The 24,502-nt window shown below is 36.9% G+C and overlaps 2 protein-coding genes across 2 annotated transcripts in view; both read left to right on the top strand.

The window, feature by feature from the left end:
• Positions 1 to 440: 440 nt before the first annotated feature.
• LOC308438992 (cathepsin 7-like) overlaps positions 441 to 24,502 on the top strand; it is a gene marked incomplete at both ends in the record, with an annotated part of 94,563 nt that continues 70,501 nt past the window's right edge. The window contains one exon of the mRNA XM_080940562.1: positions 441 to 566. Coding sequence (XP_080796688.1) covers positions 441 to 566 — 126 coding nt within the window. The remainder of the gene's footprint in view (positions 567 to 24,502) is intronic.
• On the top strand, positions 7,727 to 8,533 carry LOC308436152 (E3 ubiquitin-protein ligase RNF138-like; the record flags this gene model as incomplete). The annotated part of the gene is made up of 1 exon (XM_080936970.1): positions 7,727 to 8,533. Exon 1 carries the CDS (start codon positions 7,736 to 7,738, stop codon positions 8,531 to 8,533), a length of 798 nt encoding a protein of 265 aa, XP_080793096.1. The 5' UTR covers positions 7,727 to 7,735.

Genomic DNA, 24,502 nt, shown 5'->3' on the forward strand with positions numbered 1-24,502 from the left:
CTTCACTCAAGAGAGAAAGTTTTAAATGAGCCCAGATCCTGCTCTGTATTAAGAAAGTCTATGATGAAATGTAATCTCAACTTTTGGGGAAAATTTGTACATAGAATCAGATGACACACAAGAGAAGTTTTGTATATTACAAATCCTTAGTTAATTATTACAAGCCCCCAATTAAGTAGAATTTGAAATTTTATGCCTATGCCATTTCTGACCATGTAAGTTTATAGAACATGCCAGTTTATATTTCTAGAATTTTGCCCACATGCTGTGTAATTTTAAAATAGCTGCACAAGAAGTCCAAACTCATATTTAGCAATTTCCAAAATCTTGAGTAAATATTTGGGAGAGTAGTTTGAATATTTTCATCCAGCATCAATGACTTAATTTCTCAATTAAGTCATACTCTGACTGATTTTCTTCACTCTCTAGGTGCTTGGGACATGACTCCTGTGACCTTTCTGGCTATACTATGGTTGGGAGTGACCTTGGCTGCTCCATCACCTGATTACAATTTGGATGCTGAATGGGAGGAGTGGAAAAGAAGCTATGAGAAAACATATAGCCCAGTATGTCAAATGGACACACAAAGAGGGTCCCTGTAGAAAATTTTAATTTCTGTTGTGGGCTCATGGATATAATAGCATCCTTAGATGCCACAGCCACCTGAAGTAGGAATGTAATACGGGGTGAGCACATGGTAGTTCTTGTCTCTCTTAACTAGGGTGTTGAGAGTGGCTTACAGTGTTTTAGTGGTATTGCTCTATGTGATCTCTAGACATTTGTAGTAATGAGTTCACCTGGTCAGCTAGGGCAGAGGCATAATCAGAAGTAAATGCTGCCCATTACATTTATTTCCAGGAGGAAGAAAAACAGAGGAGAGCACTGTGGGAAGAAAACGTGAAAATGATCAAACAGTACACTGTGGAGGATGGCCTGTGGATGAACAACTTCACTGTAGAAATGAATGAATTTGGTGACATGGTGAGTGTGACTCTAATTGTATTATACTTTTGCCTTTGTTGTTTTGTTGTTTAAATGGAGTCTTGATGTTCTTTTCTGTGAAGACCAGTGAAGAAATGAAAATGATGGTAGATAGTTCAACTCTGACTCTACAAAATGAGAAACGCATCCAGAAACGCAACATCAAAATCCCCAAAACGTTGCATTGGAGAAAGGAAGGCTATGTGACTCCTGTGCGAAGCCAGGTTTGACAACATCACATGGCTGTATTACCCAACTATTAAAAGTACAACACAGTATTGGCAGTCTTTGTTATTTGACTGTAAAATGACATGCTATTCATTAAGCTCTTTTCTACAATCTGAGAGGTACAGGTACTGTCCTTAGCATTCTGTTGCTAGTAACAAATGTTTCTTGATTGTCCCAAAGAATGAGGAATTCCTAATGCATGCATGCCCTAGCACTTGCAGGGTCTGTACACGCATAGTGTCATTTTCATGAATTACTTACTCTTAAATATCCACCTATGGTTCAACTGTATTTCTTTTCAGACTTTATTTAAGGACATTCATCATACCTAGAGACTAGTATATCATGGCTGCTTATTCAGATGCTTGCGTTTGTTTGTTGGGCTAGCCATTGTAGCATGAGACACTGCCCAGTGGAGACTGATTATTCTTTCCTAGGCATCCATCAAATGTTAACAGTTCATTATTTGATAAAGAACTCCATTGTACAAATTATTGTTCCAGTATGTTTCTTCATAGATGACTGTCTTTTCTTCCCTGCTCAGGGAGCATGTGGTGCATGTTGGGCTTTTGCTGTGGCTGGTTCCATAGAAGGACAGCTGTTCAAAAAAACAGGCAAATTGTCCCCACTAAGTGTTCAGAACCTAGTAGACTGTTCTAAATCTTTTGGCACTATGGGATGTAAAGGAGGCAGGATCTACAATGCCTTCCAATACGTGAAGAACAATGGAGGTCTGGAGGCTGAGGCAACCTATCCGTATGAAGCAAAGGTGAGTGAGCTTCTTGTATTGTCATTCCAGTTAAGGTTGGGCAAGAGAAAAATGTTAGTTAAATACACTGTATTCAGGGTTCATATTGACTGTAGAATCTTATGTAGTTGTTTCTGCTTCTATGCACATGGAGAATATGTTAATCACTTTATAAATAATATTGACTTAGTTACAAATCGCCCAGAAATATTTCATTTCCTCAAATAATTTATACAGACCAGAGGTAGGTATGTCAAAGTACAGCGCAAAGAACAGACATCCTTTGTTGTGCATTTGACTCATGATATCCAGAGGGTAGATGGAGTTAACCAAGTCTCTTAACTTTTTACTCTTTAAAGGAAGGACACTGTAGGTACCATCCAGAACATTCTGTTGCTAAGGTCACTCGCTTTTTGGTTGTCCCAAGGAACGAAGAAGCCCTAATTCAAGCTCTAGTAATGAATGGGCCCATTGCTGTTGGAATTGATGCTCAACATGAATCTTTTAAAAAATATACAGGAGGTAAGCTTATGTTCTTCTAGATATTGAAAAAGGATGCTTGTGACTTTTTGGGACATGCCAGGTTGATGTCTTAATATTGTGTAAAACTTGAGGCTTTGTTACTTTGGCACTTGCCCATGAAAAAAAATCATGTGTGGCATTTCTTTGTGATATAACATCTGATGCATATGAGCACTTCATTACTTATTATTATCATCATTTAGTTTTATTTACCCCACTTTGCTTGGTGTATCTCAAGATGTGAAGGAATTTTCTTTCTAGAACTAAGTTACAGAAAGCATCTTAAATTAATTATGTTCTATTGTGGTTTCTTGGAGTGGTGTTTTGTTAGAGAAAACACAAGAAGTGTTTGTCAACAAAGTTATGTTCATTTTTACATTTCTTATATTTTGTTGAGAACTTGAATGAGGATTTCTGTCAGCAATGATTTTGATTTTTTACTGTAATTTCTGTCATTTCAATTGAATTAGAAAATGTCTCATTTGCTGCTGTTGACCATGATCACTATCAGGCTCCTGGTGTCTTTTATTCCCTTGATCTTCTGTTTCAGGTATATATCATGAGCCGAACTGCAAACGTGATTCCCCCAACCATTCTGTGCTGTTGGTTGGCTTTGGCTATGAAGGCCAAGAGTCAGAGGACAGAAAATATTGGTTGGTAAAAAACAGGTAGGAATTGCTAAACTTATTCCTACTTTAGGTTTCAAATATACATCGTGTTTATTGTTGGAGTTTACATACAAGTCACAGAAAGCATGGTTGAAATTAAGTTGAAAAAGAAACCCGTTTTTTTTTTTTTTTTTTTTTTTTTTTTTTGTTCAAATGTGTGTGGTGTGTGTGGGTGTGCATGCACGCATGTGCAAGGGCATGCATTTATGTATAGACCTGATGTTGACATCAATCATCTTCCTAAGCTGTTCTCCACATTATGTATTGATGTGGTGAATTTTATTGATGCTGTATTTTTCTATGTTGGGTAGTGTGCTTGTCTAGTACCTCCTATTTGTTTCCTGACTTCTGCAAACTATTTTCCTGTGGAAGAATGCCCAAGTGCTCCTAGATACCAATCCCTATCTTCAGCTTCATTTTGGCTTTAAGAAAAACTTAAACTCAAACTCAAAACTTTACAGTTGTGTAATCTGCCTTTACTTTTCAGTACTTTTCTATGCCTAGAAGAATAATTATATAATACATTGTCACATAATTTGGATTCTGTCACTGGTTTCGTTGGGACAAATAACATATTTGTCCTGTTTGGAATTTGTTATATCTGAACAACCTGTGAATGGAAAGATGTCCTAAATTTTTGTGCTGAAAAATTTACCACCATCGGTACCCCAGAATCGATCCTCCAAATTTTCTGATGCAATCTAATTTATTTGGTATCTAGCCTCATACTCAAACTAAGATTTATTGTAACAATCCACTGTATTGTGTCTTTTCTACTAAATAGAAAACATGTTTTATTTCAGTCATGGTGAACAATGGGGTGAAAAGGGCTACATGAAGATTCCCAGAGGTCAGAACAACTACTGTGGAATTGCTTCTTATGCCATGTACCCTGTACTGTGAGCTGCCTGGAGATAACCGTGTAGGAAAGGGCAACACATCCAGAAGAGCTTTGTATTCTTCCAAGTGGTGACTCTGCTGTGTGTAGAAAACACGTCAGTCATTAGAAAGCTAGGGTAAGATGTGAATTCTGTGATGTGATTCCTCTAGTAAGACATGGCTGCTGGTGTAATTGATGTTTTGCCTTGGTCTGTACTGAGAACTTTTGCAATCACTTGATCTTATTTTATTTTTCATTGTACCAAATGATGTCTTTAAGAAATAAAAGTCAAATTAAAATATGGGATCTGGCATGTATTTTTTTTTGGAGCAAACACAAAGTTCATCTTTTTTTATGATATTATATTTATTTTTTGATTCTTTTTTATTGAAAAACTATATTTTAAAAAACAAAGATAAATGTACAAATTTTAAGTATTTTTGCATAAAAGCATATGAATACATTTTTAAAGGTTGTAATTAAGTATTTGTGGGTACATATATATATATATACATATGTATATATGTAACAATAATATAGAAAAAGAGGCTATTAAATTAAGGGGATAGGAGAGAAACTAGGAGGGGTTGTAGGGAGGAAAGGGGGATGTGATACAGTTCTATTTTAATTAAAATATATTCTTTTGTTTTTGTTGAACTTCACAGAGTCTGTGACTTGTTTCTGGGGTGTTCAGAGCTTTCTGGGGTTAATATCCCATTATCAGTGACTGCATATTCTGTCTGTTCTTTTCTGACTGGGTTATATTACTCAGGATGATATTCTCTAGATGCATACATTTTCTTAAGAATTTCGTTAAGCCATTGTTTCTGATAGCTGAGTAGTACTCCATTGTGTAAATGTACCACAATTTTTGTATCCATTTATCTACTGAACAACATCTGGGTTCTTTCCAACTTCTGGCTATTATAAATAGAGCTGCAATGAACATTGTGGTGCATGTATCTTTGTAGTATGTTGGAGCGTCTCTGGGGTAAATGCCCGGAAGTGGAATAACTGGGTATTCAGGTAGTAATATGTTAATTTTTCTGAGCAACCACAAGATTGATTTCCAGAGTGTTGTATTAGTTCACAACCCCACCAACAGTGGAGAAGTGTTCCTCTTTCTCCACATCTGAGGTATCATCTGTTGTCATCTGAGTTTTGGATCTTGGCGAATCTGATTGGTGTGAGGTGGAATCTCAGGGTTGTTTTGATTTGCATTTCCCTGATGGCTAAGGATGTTGAGCACTTCCTTAGATGTTTCTCAGCTATTATATTCCTCGATTGAGAACTCTTTGTTTAAGTCTGTACCCCATTTTTTAATAAGGTTGTCTAATTATCTGGTGTCTAGCTTTTTGAGTTCTTTGTATACCTTGGATATTAGACATCTATCTGATGTAGGGTTGGTAAAGATCTTTTCCCACACTGTTGGCTTCATTTTGTTTTCTTGACAGTGTCTTTAGCCTTAGAGAAACTTTGCAATCTCATTAAGTCCCATTTGTCAATCTTTGACCATAGAGCTCCAGCCATTGGAGTTTTGTTCAGGAAACTTTTTCCTGTGCCTATAAGTTCTAAGGTTTTCCCTACTTTCCCATCTAATACTTTCAATGTACCTGGTTTAATGTGGAGATCTTTGATCCACTTACACTTGAGCTTTGTACAAGGAGATAAGAAAGGGTCTATTTTCATTCTTCTGCATGCTGAATGCCAGTTAGACCAACACCATTTGTTGAATAGGCTGTCCTTTTTTCATTGAATGTTTACAGCTCCTTTGCCATAAATCAAGGCCTAATATCCAAGGTGTACAAAGAATTCGAAAAGCTAGATACCAGATAATTAAACAACCCTATTAAAATGGGGTACAGACTTAAACAAAAATTTCTCAATTGAAAAATATTGAATGGCTGAGAAACATCTAAGGAAGTGCTGAACATCCTTAACCATCAGGGAAATGCAAATCAAAATAACCCTAATATTTTACCTCATACCAGTCACCTTGGCCAAGATTCAAATCTCAGATGACAACAGATGCTGGTTTGGATGTGGAGAAAGAGGAACACTTCTCCACTGCTGGTGGGGTTGTAAACTGATACAACTGCTCTGGAAATCAGTCTGGTGGTTCCTCAGTAAAATGGACATAGTACTACCTGAAGACCCAGTTATTCCACTTCTGGGCATTTACCCCAGAGACGCTCCAACATACAACAAAGATACATGCACCACAATGTTCATTGCAGCTCTATTTATAATAGCCGGAAGCTGGAAAGAACCTAAATGTCCTTCAGTAACTGAATGGATACAAAAATTGTGATACATTTACACAATGGAGTACTACTCAGCTATCAGAAACAATGGCCTAACAAAATTATCAAGAAAATGTATGCATCTACAGAATATCATCCTGAGTGATATAACCCAGTCACAAAAGAACAGACATAATATGCAGTCACTGATAATGGGATAGTAAGCCCAGAAAGCTCTACACCCCAGAAACAACCCACAGACTGTGTGAAGATCAAGAAAAAAAGAAAAAAATAATCTATTTTAATTAAAATAGAACTGTATCACATCCCCCTTTTCTTCCTACTGCCTTTCCCAGTTTCTCTCCTATATCCTCAAATTAATAACCTCTTTTCCTATATTATTGTTACTTATATACATATGTGTATGTATATGTACACACAAATACTTAATTACAACCTTTAAAAATGTATTTGTATACTTTTATGAAAAAATGCTTAAAAATCTGTATATTTATCTTTTTTTTAAAAAAAATAAAGTTAAAAGGAAAGAATTTTGACGAAGTTGAACATTTATACAATTAATAGTAAAGACTATTTTGGGATAAAAATATGAGAGAACAATAATGGTAGCAGACAAAATGAAGACAGTGATGCTAAGCTGAGAGGCTTTTTCAGGTGGACTTAACTGATTCAGAAGACATTGACATTTGAAGACTCATCTGAGGTCCTTTCCTGATTCACAGGAATAGCTGGGGATGGTAATTATTTGGTGCTCCATTGTTATCTCATAGGATCACAAAGCTGACCAGGGTTGAGCAATACTGAAACAGTAACTGCTCCTAGGCATGCAGGCTGACCTTCTGCTTCATGATGTGATTTCTTGCTTAGCTACCCTCCAGGTTTGATAGAAGGGGGCCTCAATTGGGAAATTACTCCTGTCTCTCAATATAAACATGTGATAGTTTGCTTATACAGCAAACCCACTGGGATATCCTTGATTAGTAACTTAGCTTTTTCCCCTGTATTTGAGATTCCCTGGCAACTTGATACAGAGGCTCATCTACTTTTGCAGAACTAGAAATGGAGAACTGTGGTAAGTCCTTACTCTCAGAAATTCTCTATTGTCTTAAGTGTTTGGGGATATGAGAAGACCAATGTAGATCTGTCTTGCTCTCACACTAAGGCTCTTGCTCCTTGAAAAATTAATGAGAAAGTCGACTTTAGTTTCCACAGCCAGGCATCCATCTCATAATATCTGCTAACTTCTGAGCTAGAAAATTTTGGAAAGATTTTTTTTTTTTTTTTTTTTAAAAAAAAAACATTTTGTTGATTCCCTCCCCCCTCAGGGCTCTCTCCGGGCGTCGGGCTCTCTCTGGGCCACAGCCGCCACCACCACCATCACCACCACCACCACCACCTCAGCTCCTGCCGGCACCGCCGTCGCCTCTCCCGCCCACCCCTCGCCATGTCCGAGGAGCTCTCGGTGGCCACGTCCTACACGGAAAATGACTTCTACTGCCCTGTCTGTCAGGAGGTGCTCAAGACGCTGGTGCGGACCGCGGCCTGTCAGCACGTTTTCTGTAGAAAGTGTTTCCTGACTGCAACGAGAGAAAGTGGAATACATTGTCCCCTATGTCGAGGAAGTGTGACTAGAAGAGAAAGAGCATGTACTGAACGGGCCGTATATCTTGAAGAAATTATGAGGAAGGTTTCTGGTAGCTGCAGATGCTGTTCAAAAAAGATTAAATTCTATCGCATGAGACATCATTACAAATCTTGTAAGAAGTATCAGGATGAATATGGTGTTTCTTCTGTCATTCCAAACTTTAAGATTTCTCAAGATTCAGTAAGGAGCAGTAATAGGAGTGACACATCTGCATCTGATAATACAGAAACTTATCAAGAGGATACAAGTTCTACTGTGCATCCCACCTTTAAGTGTCCCTTATGTCAAGAGTCAAATTTCACCAGACAACGTTTATTGGATCACTGTAATAGTAACCACCTATTTCAGATAGTTCCTGTGACATGTCCTATTTGTGTGTCTCTTCCTTGGGGAGATCCTAGCCAGATTACTAGAAATTTCATTAGTCATCTAAATCAAAGACATCAGTTTGATTATGGAGAATTTGTGAATCTTCAGCTAGATGAGGAAACCCAGTATCAAACGGCTGTGGAAGAGTCTTTTCAAGTAAACGTGATGTGTATAGACATCTCTGCCTCCTTGCTACCTACAAGTGCCATCTTTAAGGAGAAGACATGAAGTCACCGTTTTCAGTAATTTGCTGTGCTTATTAATAAAAATAATAATCAGTCTACTTACTGTATTAGGTTTTCAATTGAAAATAAAGGTGGGCCACCCTAATTCCATTTTCTAGACAAATACTTTAACAGCGTGGAAAGGGTTGTATTTCACTTGTGTGGTGACAAGGGAATCTGTTTTTTAATTCCTTGTATTACATATTCTGAATGTTTCTTTAAGTTGTCTTTGATATTTGGTATAGTTCCTTCTATTTAGTACAGAGATAACAGCAAATTCTGAACGATGTGATTCCTATAAAACTAATAAACCTGATAAACCTGAGCCATTTGTCAGAACTGCAGAATGGAAACTTGAAACGCTAAGTGGGATAATCCAAAGGGATTTTTTTTTAAAGTAGAGATTCTAACTGAGGAATACAATAAGAAAATTGTATTTATATAATGTTTAGTATTTTTGAAGACTGGTGAGATTTCTTTAATAATTTTGACTTTGAAAGCGTATTGTACAAATGTTTCTTTTTTTTTGCTATTAGAAGAACATATCAGTAAAAGAGGAAAAGTTTTCTTTGGTGGTTATTTCAATCTAGGTTGAGTAATTTGTAAACTAAATATGTTATAGGACAGTCCTTTGTAGTAAGAGTTTCTCACTAGCTGATGAAACTTTTAGTCAGTGAGTGATACATACACTTTGTTTTTTAAAAATCCAAAGTTGCAGATGTATGAGGATATGTACATAGACTTTTGCATGTATATATACACATATATATCTTTGCCTAGAATTTGTCAGGTTATGTATAGAATTTCTATTAAAGAGTTTTAATAATGGACAAGCAATATAGGATTGAAGTATTTATCTCATTTGTTTAAAATTTTGTATGTTACCAAGTTTTTAAAACAGTAAGCCAAATATATGGTACAGTTGGCTGTTATTACACCTGAAAAATGTGTTAAATGGTGCTCAGTTGTTATATTTGAAAATGATTCATAGCTGATGTGTGGTGAGAGATTTTTACCAGCTACTGTTCACTACATTTTAGTCAAAACCAAGTTTGCTCTTAATCTTTGGTATAAAGTATTGTAGAGAAGGCCAGTTCACAGAGTAAAGGGTGAAGAGGGAATTCTGACATTCCACACTAACATAACACTGTTATGCTTTAAAATAACTAAACGCAAAAGAAGATCTCTGAAGTAGTTTGCTGCTAATATATACATATATTGTACAAAAGGTATATTTTGATTTTCTTAATACCCTTGTTGACTTTTCTACAATGAACATTTTTTAACTTGATTTAATAAAAATGTTAATTTTGGATGTGCAGTTTTGTAAAAACCTTTCTCAGTTAAACAGTAATGACTTTATTTATGTTCAGTAATATAGACTCACAAGAAGCCAAAAAAAACATTTTGTTGTTCCTTTGTCAGTTACAAAGTATGCACCCCAATCTGACTTATCTTCCTGTTCCTTTGTGGCCACCCTTGCAAACTCAGGCTAAAAATACAATATTAAAACAAAATAAAAGAAGGAAAACCAAATCAAAGCATAAAAAATCTTATTGTGGAAACCACATCATTCTATAATGTGTGACACAGTATGTCTCTTTGTCAATGTGTTTTATATTATGATTTTTTTTTGTCTATCCAGCTTTATTTACTACATTGTAAGGTGCATTGCAATGTTCATTGTAAAGAGTCATTCTGGTTAGAAGCATCTAGCATTTCTTCTGCGCTATCAATTCTGCCTACTATTGTAGAAGTTTTCAATAAGTTCTGATAGAATCCTAAACATCATGGGTTATTGCCCATGCATTTTCTTGCCCCTAACAACTAGATGCTAAGATCCTGTTACTGAAGACACCTTGAGTCTCAGAACAACGATATATCAACTTGGTACTGACATGAAACTTTGATTCCTCTAACTAGCTTTCACAGTGCTGGAATGGACTGTGCACACTACTGAAGAAGAAAAGTAGCCACCATCTTTAGAGAATCATATGAGCTCCAGTAACGCTTAACCCGGAAATACAACCCATGGGTGCAATAGTGGCACAAGCACAATTTTAGTTATCAACTATCTTTTAAATTGGACTAAATCCTTCTACACAGGATGAAATCTATGCATGACATAATTGTTGGGACAGAAATCAATTACAATGCTTCAGTCTTTGATAATTTTCCATTGGTTGATATGTCTGGTTTTGTACCAGTACTGCATTCATTTGTTTTTCATTTTATTTTATTTTATTTTTTTAACTTTCTTTAAAAAAACAAAGATAAATGTACAGATTTTTAAGCATTTATACATAAAAGTATACAAATATATTTTTATAAGGTTGTAATTAAGTATTTGTGGGTACATGTACATACCAATATGTATATATGTACTAATAATATAGGAAAAGAGGTTATTAATTTGAGGAGATAGGAGAGAAAATGGAAGGGGCTGTAGGGAGGAAAGAAGGATGTGATTCAGTTCTATTTTAATTAAAATATATTCTTTTTTTCTTTTATTCATGATTTTCACACAGTCTCTGGGTTTTTTCTGGGGTATTCACAGCTTTCTGGGGTTAATATCCCATTATCAGTGACTGCATATTATGTCTGTTCTTTTGAGACTGGGTTATCTCACTCAGGATGATATTCTGTAGAAACATCCATTTTCTTGAGAATTTTGTTAGGCCATTGTTTCTGATAGCTGAGTAGTACTCCATTGTGTACCACAATTTTTGTATCCATTCAGTTACTGAAGGACATCTGGATTCTTTCCAGCTTCTGGCTATTATAAATAAAGCTGCAATGAACATTGTGGTGCATGTATCTTTGTTGTATGTTGGAGCATCTCTGGAGTAAATGCCCAGAAGTGGAATAACTAAGTCTTCAGAAAGTACTATGTCCGTTTTTCTGAGGAACCACCAGACTGATTTAAAGAGTAGTTGTATCAGTTTACAACCCCACCAGCAGTGGAGAAGTGTTCCTCTTTCTCCACATCCTCGGTAGATCTATTGTCATCTGAGTTTTGGATCTTGGGCAAGGTGGCTGGTATGGGGTGGAATCTCAGGGTTGTTTTGATTTGCATTTCCCTGATGGCTAAGGATGTTGAGCACTTCCTTAGATGTTTCTCAGCCAGTCGACATTCCTCGATTGAGAACTCTTTGTTTAAGTCTGTACCCCATTTTTTAATAGGGCTGTTTGATTCTCTAGTATCTCACTTTTTGAGTTCTATTTATACCTTGGATATTAGGCCTCTATCTGATGTGGGGTTGGTAAATATCTTTTTCTACTCTGTTGGCTGCCATTTTGTTTTTATGATAGTATCTTTAGCCTTAGAGAAACTTTGCAATCTCATAAAGTCCCATTTGTCAATCTTTGACGTTAGAGCTCGAGCTATTGGTGTTCTGTTTAGGAAATTTTCTCCTGTGCCTATGAGTTCTAAGGTTTTCCCTATTTCCTCATCTAATACTTTCAGTGTGCCTGGTTTAATGTGGAGATCTTTGATCCACTTGCACTTGAGCTTTGTACAAGGAGAAAAGAAAGGGTCTATTTTCATTCTTCAGCATGCTGAGTGCCAGTTGGACAAACACCATTTGTTAAATAGGCTCTTGTGTTTCCATGGAATGTTTACAGCCCCTTTGTCAAAAATCAGGTGACCATATCATTGAGGGTTCATTGTTGGATTGTTATATTCTACTCCATTGATCCACGTGCCTATTTCTATACCTGTACCATGCAGTTTTCTTGTAATATTTTAATTGTAATATTATAAAAAATTGCCTTGTAATATCACTAGAGGTCAGTGATAGTGATTCCAACAGATGTTTTCTTGTAGTTGAGGTTGGATTTCGCTATTCTAGGTCTTTTGTTATTCCAAATGAAATTGCACATTGCATAAATGAAATCAGTGAAGAACTGGGTTGGAATTTTGATGGGGATTGCTTTTGGTAGGATTGCCATTCTTAAAATGTTGATCCTTCCAATCCATGAGCATGGGAGATCTTTCCTTTTTCTGAGATCTTCATCGATTTCCTTCTTTAGAAGTTTGAAGTTCTTGTCATACAGGTCCTTCACTTGCTTAGTTAGAGTCACACCAAGGTATTTCATATTTTTTGTCACTGTTGTGAAGGGTATCTTTTCCCTTATTTCTTTCTCCACATGTTAGTCTTTTGAATATTGAAAGGCTACTGATTTGTTTGAGTTAATTTTATATCCGGCCACTTTGCTGAACTTGTTTATCAGCTGTAGTAGTTCTCTGGTGTAATTTTGTGGTCCCTTAAGTACACTATCATGTCATCTGTAATTAGTGATGTTTTTACTTCTTCCTTTCCAATTTGTATCCCTTTGATTTTCTTTTGCTGTCCAAAAACTCCGGCCAGGACTTTCAGTACTATGTTGAATAGGTAGGGGGAGAGTGGGCAGCCTTGTTGAGTCCCTGATTTTAGTGGGATTGCTTCAAGTTTCCCAGTGTTAAGTTTAATGTTGGCTGTTGGTTTGCTGTATATTGCATTTATTATGTTTATATGAGCATTGGATTCCTGTTCTTTCCAAAACTTTTAACATGAAGTGATTTTGAATTTTGTCAAATGCTTTCTCAGCATCTAGGGAGAAGACCAAGTGGTTTTTTTCTTTGAGTTTGGTTATATGGTGGATTACATTGATGGATTTCCATATGATCAACCATCCCTCATACCAGGAATGAAGCCTACTTGATCATGGTGAATGATCATGTTGATGTGTTCTTGGATTCGGTTTGCAAGGATTTTGTTGAGTATTTTTGCAACAATGTTTATAAGTGAGATTGGTCTGAGGTTCTCTTTCCTTGTATGGTCTTTGTGTGGTTTAGGAATGTGGGTTATTGTAGCCTCAAAAATTGAGTTAGGTAGTGTTCCATCTGATTCTATTTTGTGGAATAGTATGGAGAGTATTGGTATTATGTCATTAATAAATATCTGATAAAAGTCTGCACTAAACCCATCTTGTCCTGGGTTTTTTTTTAGAGCCATGATATAAAAATCTTTAATGAATGAATATTTCAAAGAAAAAACAAATAAATAAAATTGTAATTATAACTAATGAATCAAAAATACACATTTCTACATATGACCAAAATTATTATAGGTTTACTAATTCAACTTTTTTTTTTGTTTTGTTTTCTTTTTTTCTTTGACTTCACACAGTCTGTGAGTTGTTTCTGGGGCAGTCCGAGCCTCTGGGGTTAGCATCCCACTATAAGTGACTGCATATTATGTCTGTTCTTTTGTGACTGAATTATCTCACTCAGCATGGTAATCTCTAGATGCAGCCATTTTCTTAAGAATTTGGTTAAGTCATTGTTTCTGGTGGCTGAGTAGTATTCCATTGTGTAAATGTACCACAATTTTTGTATCCATTCATCTACAGAAGGACATCTGGGTTCTTTCCAGCTTCTGGCTATTATAAATAGAGCTGCTATGAACATTGTGGTGCATGTATCTTTGTTGTATATTAAAGTGTCTCTGGGGTATATGCCCAGAAGTTGAATAACTGGGTCTTCAGGTAGTACTATGTCCAATTTTCCGAGGGATCACCAGACTGATTTCCAGAGTGGTTGTATCAGTTCACAACCCCACCAACAATGGAGAAGTGTTCCTCTTTCTCCACAACTTCGCCAGCATCTGCTGTTATCTGAGTTTTGGATCTTGGCCAATCTGACTGGTGTGAGGTGGAATCTCAGGGTTGTTTTGATTTGCATTTCCCTGATGGCCAAGGATGTTGAGCACTTCCTCAGATGTTTCTCAGCCATTCGATATTCCTCAATTGAGAACATTTTGTTTAGCTCTGTACCCCATTTTTAATAGGGTTGTTTGATTCTCTTGTGTCTAGGTTTTTCAGTTCTTTGTATATCTTGGATATTAGGCCTCTATCTGATGTGGAATTGGTACAGAACTTTTTCCATTCTATTGGCTGGTGTTTTGTTTTCTTGACAATGTCCTTAGCCTTACAGAAACTTTGCAGTCTCATTAAGTCCCATTTGTTAATCTTTGACCTTAGAGCATAGCCACTGTTGTTTCCTTCAGAAAATTTTCTCCTGTGCCTATGTGTTCAAAGGGTATTCCTACTTTCTCATCTAATAGTTTCAGTGTATCTGGTTTAATGTGGAGATCTTTGATCCACTTACCCTTGAGCTTTGTACAAGGAGATAAGAAAGGGTCTATTTTCATTCTTTTGCATGCTGAGTTCCAGTTGGACCAGCACCATTTGTTGAATAAACTGTTTTTTTTTCCATTGAATGTTTATGGCTTCTTTGTCAAAAATCAGGTGACCATATACTTGAGGGCTCATTTCTGGATCTTTTATTCTATTCCATTGATCCATGTGCCTATTTCTGTACCAGTACCATGCAGTTTTCAGCACAATTGCCTTGTAATATAGCTTGAGGTCAGGGATAGTGATTCCCGCAGAAGTTTTCTTGTTGTTGAGGATGGATTTCGCTATTCTAGGTCTTTTGTTATTCCATATGAAATTGCACATTGATCTTTCCAACTCAATGAAGAACTGGGTTGGAATTTTGATGGGGATTGCATTTAATTTGTAGATTGCTTTTGGTAGGATTGCCATTTTTAAAATGTTGATCCTTCCAATCCATGAGCATTGGAAATCTTTCCAATTTCTGAGATCTTCTTCGATTTCCTTCTTTAGAGGTTTGAAGTTCTTGTCATAAAGGTCTTTCACTTGCTTAGTTAGAGTCACACCAATATATTTCATAGTTTTTGTGACTATTGTGAAGGGTATCTTTTCCCTAATTTCTTTCTCCACATGTTTGTCCTTTGAGTATAGTAAGGCTACTGATTTGTTTGAGTTAATTTTGTATCCAGCCACTTTGCTGAACTTGTTTATTAGCTGTAGGAGCTCTCTGGTGGAATTATTGGGGTCCCTTAAGTACACTATCATGTCATCTGCAAATAGTGATGTTTTTACTTCTTTCTTTCAGATATTTATCCCCTTGATCTTGTTTTGCTGTCTAATTGCTCCAGCTAGGACTTCCAGTACTATGTTGAATAGGTAAAGGGAGAGTGGACAGTTTTGTCGAGTCCCTGATTTTTGTGGGATTGCTTCAGGTTTCCCACCGTTAAGTTTGATGTTGGCTGTTTATTTGCTGTATGTTGCTTTTATTATGTTTAGGTATGGGACTTGGATTTCTGTTCTTTCCAGGACTTTTAACATGAAGGGGTTTTGAAGTTTGTCAAATGCTTTTTCAGCATCTAGTGAGATGACCATGTGATTTTGTTCTTTGAGTTTGTTTATATGGTGGATTACATTGATGGATTTTCTTATCTAAAACCATCCCTGCATCCTAGGGATGAAGCCTACTTGGTCATGGTGATTGATCGTTTTGATGTGTTCTTGGATTCGGTTTTCACGTATTTTGTTGAGTATTTTTGCATCAATGTTCATAAGTGAAATTGTTCTGAAATTCTCTTTCCTTGTAGGGTCTTTGTGTGGTTTAGGAACGAGGGTTATTTTAGCCTCAAAAAATGAGTTAGGTAGTATTCCATCTGATTCTATCTTGTGGAATAGTTTGGAGAGTATTGGTAATATGTCCACAATAAATGTCTGATAAAATTCTGCAGTGAACCTGTCTGGACCTGGACTTTTTTTGGTTGGGAGGCTTTTTTATGACTTCTTCTATTTTTTTATGTGTTATGGGATTATTTAGATGGTTCAACTGGTCCTCGTTTACCTTTAGGATTTTGTATGTTTCTAGGAATTCTTCCATTTTCTCCAGTTTTTCCAACTTTGTGGAGTATAGGTTTTTGTAGTAGGATCTGATGATTTCTTGAATTTCCTCAGTTTCAGTTGTTATGTCTCCACTTTCCCTTCTGATTTTGTTAATGTGTATACTCTCTCTTTGTTTTCTAGTTCATCTGGCTAGGGGTTTATCAATCTTGTTGATTTTCTCAAAGAACCAGCTCTTGGTTTGTTGCTTTTTTTCAGTGGTTCTTTTTGTTTCTATTTGGTCTATTTCTGCCCTAATTTTGATTATTTCTTGCCGTTTACTCTTTTTGGGTGTATCTGCTTCCTTTTGTTCTAGGGCTTTTAGCTGTCCTGTCAAGTTTCTGATGTATGCTCTCTCCACTATCTTTTTGGAAGCACTTAGGGCTATGAGTTTTTTTTTTCAGTACTGCTTTCATTGCATCCCATAGGTTTTGGTATGTTGTGTTTTCGTTTTTGTTGAATTTTAGAAAATCCTTAATTTCTTTCTTTATTTCTTCTTTATCCCTGCTATTGTTTTTTTTAAACGACTTTATTTTAAAAAACAAAGATAAATGTACAGATTTTAAACATTTTTTGCTTAAAATTATACATTTTTGTCATTACTGTTTTTTCAGACATTAAAATAATTTTTACATAAAACCATGTGAATATATTTTTTAGTCAGTACTTGATTTTTTTCAAGGGCTTGACAGTATGCATTGAAAACCTAATAGTTACAATAAGCGTATAGTACATGTAAAACAAAATGTAACATGGAAATAGTCAAAGTCTTCTTGTTTTGTAAGTATATATATATATATATATATATATATATATATATATATATATATATATATATATATATATATATATATTGTTTTCTTTATTTCTTGGACTTCATACAGTCTGTGAGTTGTTTCTGGGGGAGTGCAAGCCTCTGGAGTTAGCATCCCACTATCAGTGACTGCATATTATGTCTGTTCTTTTGTGACTGGGTTATCTCACTCAGCATGGTAATCTCTAGATGCAGCCATTTTCTTAAGAATTTGGTTAAGTCATTGTTTATGGTGGCTGAGTAGTATTCCATTGTGTATATGTACCACAATTTTTGTATCCATTTATCTTCTGAAGGACATCTGGGTCCCTTCCAGCTTCTGGCTATTATAAATAGAGCCGCTATGGACATTGTGGTGCATATATCTTTGTTGTGTATTAAAGTGTCTCTGGGTTATATGCCCAGAAGTGAAATAGCTGGGTCTTCAGGTAGTACTATATCCAATTTTCTGAGGTATTGCCAGACAGATTTCCAGAGTGGTTGTATTAGCTTGCAACCCCACCAACAGTGGAGAAGTGTTCCTCTTTCTCCGCAGCCTCGCCACCATCTGCTGTCATCTGAGTTTTGGATCTTGGCCAATCTGACTGGTGTGAGGTGGAATCTCAGGGTTGTTTTGATTTGTGACTCTAACTAAGCAAGTGAAGGACCTGTATGACAAGAACTTCAAACCTCTAAAGAAAGAAATTGAGGAGGATCTCAGAAAATGGAAAGATCTCCCATGCTCATGGATTGGAAAAATCAACATCTTAAAAATGGCCATCCTACCAAAAGCAATCTACAGATTCAACGCAATCCCCATCAAAATTCCAACCCATTTCTTCATCGAATTGGAAAGATCAATGTGCAATTTCATATGGAATAACAAAAGACCTAGAATAGCGAAATCCATCCTCAACAACAAAAAAAACATCTGCAGGAATCACTATCCCTGACCTCAAGCTATATTACAAGGCAATTGTGCTGAAAACTGCATGGTACTGGTACAGATATAGGCATGTGGATCAATGGAATAGAATAGCAGATCCAGAAATGAGCCCTTATGTATATGGTCACCTGATTTTTGACAAAGGAGCAATAAACATTCAATGGAAAAAGGACAGCCTATTCAACAAATGGTGCTGGTCCAACTGGCACTCAGCATGCAAAAGAATGAAAATAGACCCTTTCTTATCTCCTTGTACAAAGCTCAAGTGTAAGTGGATCAAAGATCTCCACATTAAACCAGATACACTGAAACTATTAGATGAGAAAGTAGGAAAAACCTTAGAACACATAGGCACAGGAGAAAATTTTCTGAAGGAAACAACAGTGGCTCTGCTCTAAGGTCAAAGATTAACAAATGGGACTTAATGAGATTGCAAAGTTTTTGTAAGGCTAAGGACATTGTCAAGAAAACAAAACGGCAACCAACAGAATGGGAAAAGATCTTTACCAATACCACATCAGATAGAGGCCTAATATCCAAGGTGTACAAGAAACTCAAAAAGCTAGACACCAGAGAATCAAATAACCCTATTAAAAATTGGGGTACAGAGCTAAACAAAACGTGTTCAGTTACGGAACACCTAATGGCCGAGAAACATCTGAGGATGTGCTCGACATCCTTAGCCATCAGGGAAATGCAAATCAAGACCCTGCTATTGTTTAACAAAGCATTGTTTAGTTTCCATGTGTATGTGGGCTTATTGTTGTCTTTGTTGTTGTTAGAGACCTGCTTAGACCATGGTGATCTGAGAGGATGCACGGGAGTATTTCAATCTTCTTATATTGATTGAGACTCGGTCTGTGTCCAATTATGTTGTCAATTTTTGAGAAGGTGCCATGGGGTGCTGAGAAGAAGGTATATTATTTTACTTTAGGATGATATGTTCTGTATATATCTATTAATTCTAGTTGGTTCAAGATCTCTGCTAGTTTTACAGTCTCCTTGTTCAGTTTCTGTTTCCATGATCTGTCTATTGGTGAGAGTGGAGTATTAAAATCTCCCATTATTTTTGTGTGGGGTGAAATGTATTTTTTGAGCTTTAGTAGGGTTTCATTTATGAATGTAGGTGCTTTTTTATTTGTAGCATATACGTTAAGGATTGAGAGTTCCTCCTGACAGATTTCCCCTGTAATGAGTAAAAAGTGTCCTTCCTTATCTTTTTTGATAACTTTTGGTTGGAAATTTACTTTATTGGATATTAGAATAGCCACTCCAGCTGGCTTCTTGGGGCTGTTTGCTTGAAAGTTTTTTTCCCGCCCTTTTACTCTGAGATAGTGTCTGTCTTTGTCTCTGAGATGAGTTTCCTGTATGCAGCAAAATGCTGGTTTTTGTTTATGTGTCTAGTCTAATAACCTATGTCTCTTTATTGGGGAGTTGAGTCCATTTATGTTAATAGATATCAAGGAATAGTGGTTTCTGTTTTCTGCTATTATTGCTTTTGTAGGTTGAGTTGTGTCTGTGTCTTTTTCTTCTTTTGGTTTTCTTGCTAAGGGGTTTTCTTGTTTTTACTAGGATGTAGTTCCCCTCATTGTATTGGGTTTTCCACCTATAATTGGTTGTAGTGCTGGGTTTGTGGTCAGATATTGTGTAAATTTAGATTTGTCTTGAAATATCTTCATCTCTCTATCTATGGTGATTGATAGTTTTGCTGGGTATAGCAGCTTGGGCTGTCAGTTGTGCTCTCTTAGGTTGTGCATGATGTCTGTCCAGGCTCTTTTAGCTTTTATAGTCTCTGTTGAGAAATCAAGTGTGATTCTGATTGGTCTGCCTTTATATGTTACCTGACCTTTTTCCCTTACTGCTTTTAGTATTCTTTCTTTGCTTTGGGTACTTGGTGTTTTGACTATTATGTGTCCGGAGGAATTTTTTTTCTGGTCCAACCTTTTTGGATTTCTGAAGGCTTCTTTTATGCTCGTGGTCATCTCATTCTTAAGCGTAGGGAAGTTTTCTTTTATGATTTTGTTGAAGATATTTACTGTGCCTCTTAGTTGATACTCTTCTCCCTCTTCTATTCCTATTATCCGTAGGTTTGGTCTTCTCATTGTGTCCTGGATCTCCTGGATATTTTGGGTTAGGAGCTTTGTGTTTTTTTGCATCTTCTCTGGCTGTTTTGTCTATGTTTACAATGTTTTCTTCTGCCCCTGAGATTCTCTCTTTCATCTCTTGTAGTCTATTGGAAATGCTTCCTTCTGTGACTCCTGATTTCTTTTTTACGTGTTCTACCTCTAGGGTTATCTCTTTTAGTGTTTTTTTTATTGTGTCAATTTCCATTTTAAATTCCCTCTTCCATTCCTTCATCTCTTTGGTTCTGTTTTCCTCTAGTTCTTTGAGTTTTTTGAGTGTTTTTCTTGTTTCCTTTTTAAAAGCTTCTGATTCTTTTTGCTTTTACTCCTGTTCTTGTTTAAGGATTTCTATCAGCGTCTTGAGGTATGCTTTCAGGTCTGAGTCTTCTTTTTCTGGAATGTTTGCCATTCTGATGTTTGCTCTTATGGGAGATCTGGGTTCTGGTGTTGCCAGGTTGTCTTGGTTTCCTTGGGATATACTTTTTCACTTTCCTCTTGCCATCTTGTTGTTTTTTAAGGATCTCTATCATCATCTTGAGGTATGATTTTAGGTCTGCATCTTCTTTTTCTGGTGTGTTTGGCATTCTACTGTTTCCTGTGATGGGAGAGCTGGTTAGTGGTATTGCCAGGTTGTCTTGGTTTCCCTGGGGTACTTTCTTTCCCTTTTCTCTTGCCATCTTGTTGTCAGTCTTGTGTCCCTGGATCACTGCTGGATCACTGCTGGCTCACCACTGGCTCACAGATGGCTCATCCCTGGCTCACTGCTGGCTCACTACTGGCTCAATGCTGTTTCAGAACAGTGTCCCTGGATCATCACTGGCTCACCACTGGCTCACTGCTGTTCCTGGTGGTGGGTGGTCTGAGTGTTCCTCACACCTTGTTGTCTGGCTGGTAATAGCAGGAAGCAGAGTTACTGGTTCCTTGGTGCAAGCTGGGGCAGGGAGGGAGAATGAGGGACTGCATGCTGGCTCACTGCTTGCTCACTGCTGTTCCTGTTGGTTGGTGGTCTCATTCAATTTTTTTATAATGATTCTAATATATCTTGAGTTCTGGAGTGGTAATCCCTCCTGCCCTGTTATGTTTTTACTCAGGATTATTTTGGCTGTTTTGAATCTTTTGTCATTTCATGTGAATTTTAGGATAGTTTTTCTGTTTCTATGAAGAATCATATTGGAATTTTAATTGTGACTTGCATTAAATCTGTAAACATCTTTTGGCTAAAAGGTGTTATTTTTCTATCCTATCCTTTCCTATTCTACCCTACCCTAACATTACCTACTCTACCCTATCCTATCCCATCTTATCCTATCCACAGAATATAGGATGTCTTTCTGTTTTCAAGTGTTTTTTTCTATCTCTTTCTTTAGAGATTTAATTTTTATTTCAGGTTGTTCTATTTCCCCACTAGGTTTATTCCTATGTATTTTGTTTTGTTTGAACTTATTGTGCATGGGAATGCATCCATGGTATCTTACTTTGTATGTTTGTGTATAGGAAAATGATTGATTTAGGCCAGCTGATTATATTTTATTCTTTGCTGTATTTATTATATTTCTTGAAGTTTTCTTTTTTATTAGTTATTTTATTTGTTTACATTTCAAATGTTATCTCCCTTTCCTGGTTTCACCTACACAAACACCACCCCTCACTTCTATGAGGATACACCCCCACCCACTCCTGTCTCACTGCACTATGATTCCCCTATGCAGGGGCATTGAGTCATCACAGGACCAAGAGCTTCCCCTCCCATAGGTTCCAGTTAAAGCCATCCTCTGATACATATGCAGCTAGGGCCACCCCTTTGGTTGGTGGTTTAGTCCTGGGAGCTCTGAGGTTCTGGTTGATTGGTATTGTTATTCTTCCTATGGTGTTGCAACCCCCTTCAGCTCTTTCAGTGCCAGTGCTCAATCTGATAGTTGGCTGCAAGCATCTGCATCTGTATTGGTCAGGCTCGGGCAGATCCTCTCAGGAGACATCTATATCAAGCTCCTGTCAGTAAGCACTTCTTGGCAATCAGCAATAGTGTCTGGGTTTGATGACTGTATATGGGATGGATCTCTAAGTGGAGCAGATTCTGAATGGCCTTTCCTTCAGGCTGTGCTCCATCTACTCTGTCCATATATTTCCTTTAGGCAGGAACAATTGACTATGCCTAACCTCTGGATATGGTCTCTACAGTTTTCTCTTTCTTTTGTTGTGCATTTTAGCTACTGTATTCCTGTTGGGTCCTGGGAGACTCTTGCTTTCCTGGCATCTGGGACTTTCCAGTGGCTACCCTCAGTTCTCCATTCCCCTCATTGCTATACACCTCTGTACAAATTACTGACTCTGTACATCCATCTTCACTGTCTCCTCCCATACTTGATCTTGTCCCCCTTTCCCCTTCTCTTCCTCTCTTCCTCCCAATACCCTCCCATCCTTTACCTCCTGTGATTATTTTGTTTTGCCTTCTAAGTAGAACTGAAGCATCCACACTTTGGTCTTCCTTCTCCTTGAGCTTCATATGGTCTTTTGTATTATGTGTATTTCTAGTTTTTTGCCCAATATTCACTTGTCAGTAACTACATACCATATGTGTTCTTTTGTGATTGGGTTACCTCACTCAGAATTATGTTTTCTAGTTCCATCCATTTGCTTATAAATTTCATAAAGTCATTGTTTTTAATAGCTGAGTAATATTCCATTGTTTAAATATACCACATTTTCTGTATCCATTCCCCTGCTGAGGGACATCTGGGTTGTTTCCACTTTCTGGCTATTATAAATAAGACTGCTATAAACATAGTGGAGCAAGTGCCCTTGTTATATTTTGAAGACCTTAGAAGCTGTAAAAATCCCCTATTCTCATGGATCAGCAGTATTAATACAGTAAAAATGGTCATCTTACCAAAAGCAGTCCACAGATTCAATGTAAACACCATCAAAATTCCATCTCAGTTCTTCACAGAGATAGAAAGAGCGATTCCCAAATTCATTTGAAACAAAAACAAACCCATGATAGTGAAAACTGTTCGCAACAATAAGAGAACTTCTGGGGAATCACCGTCCTTGAAATTAAGTTCTACTACAGAGCAATAGTGATAAAAACTGCATGATATTGGTACACACACAAGGTACATCAAAATGGCATAGAATAGAATTCCCACACACCTATGGTCAGCTGGTCTTTGACAAAGAAACCAAAACCATCTAGTGGAAAACATACAACATATTCAACAAATGGGCTGTCTCAACTGGCTGTTGATATTAGAAGAATGCAAATTGATCCATTCTTATCTACTTGAACAAATCTCAAGTCCAAGTGGATCAAGGACCTCCACATAAAACCAGATACACTGAATCTAATAGAAGAGAAAGTACAAAAGTTCCTCAAATACATGATACAGGGGAATATTTCCTGAATAGAATGGCTTATGCTTCAAGATCAACAATCATCAAATGGGACCTCATAAAATTGCAAAGCTTCTGTAAGGTAAAGGATACTGTAAACAGGACAAAACAGCAACCAACAGATTGGGAAACACTTTTCTTTCTTTTTTTTTTTAAACAATCCTACATCCGATAGAGGGCTAGTACCCAATATATGCAAAGAACTCAAGAAGGTAGGCTCCAGATACCCCAAAAATGGGGTAGGGAGTTTAACAAAGAATTCTCAACTGAGGAATATTGAATGGTTGAGAAGCACCTAAAGAAATGTTCAATATCCTTAGTCATCAGGGAAATGCAAACCAAAACAACCTTGAGATTCCATCTCACTCTGTCAGAATGGCTAAGATCAAAAAATCAGGTGTCAGCAGATGCTGGCAAGGATATGGAGAAAGAGGAACTTTCTTTCACTGTTGGTGGGATTGCAAGCTGGTAAAATCACTTTGGAAATCAATCTGGCGGTTCCTCAGAAAATTGGACAGAGTACTACCTGAGGACCCAGTTACACCACTCCTGGGTCATATACTCAAAAGATGCTTCAACATATAACAATGACACATGCCCCAGTATGTTGAAGTTTTCTTGTAGAACTTTTGGGATCACTAATGCATAATATCATGTCATCTGAAAATAAAGATAGTTTGCCTCCTTTTTCTATTTATCTTTTCAGTTTACATCTCTTGCCTTATAGCTCAAGCTTAAGCATGCAATAGTTAGGGTGTCTATTGCTGTGATGACCAAGTACAACTTGGAAAGATAAGGAATTAATTTCCTTATATTTAATTGATCATAGAAAAAAGTCAGGACAGAATCTCAAACATGAGGGAAACATGGAGGCAGGCGATGATGCAGATGTTATTGTGGAATGTTTCTTACTTGCTAACTCTTCATGGCTCGCTCAGCATGCTTTGTTACAGAACACAGGATCACCAGCTC

Source organism: Micromys minutus, assembly GCF_963924665.1.
Source record: "Micromys minutus genome assembly, chromosome: 1".
Taxonomy (NCBI): domain Eukaryota; kingdom Metazoa; phylum Chordata; class Mammalia; order Rodentia; family Muridae; genus Micromys; species Micromys minutus.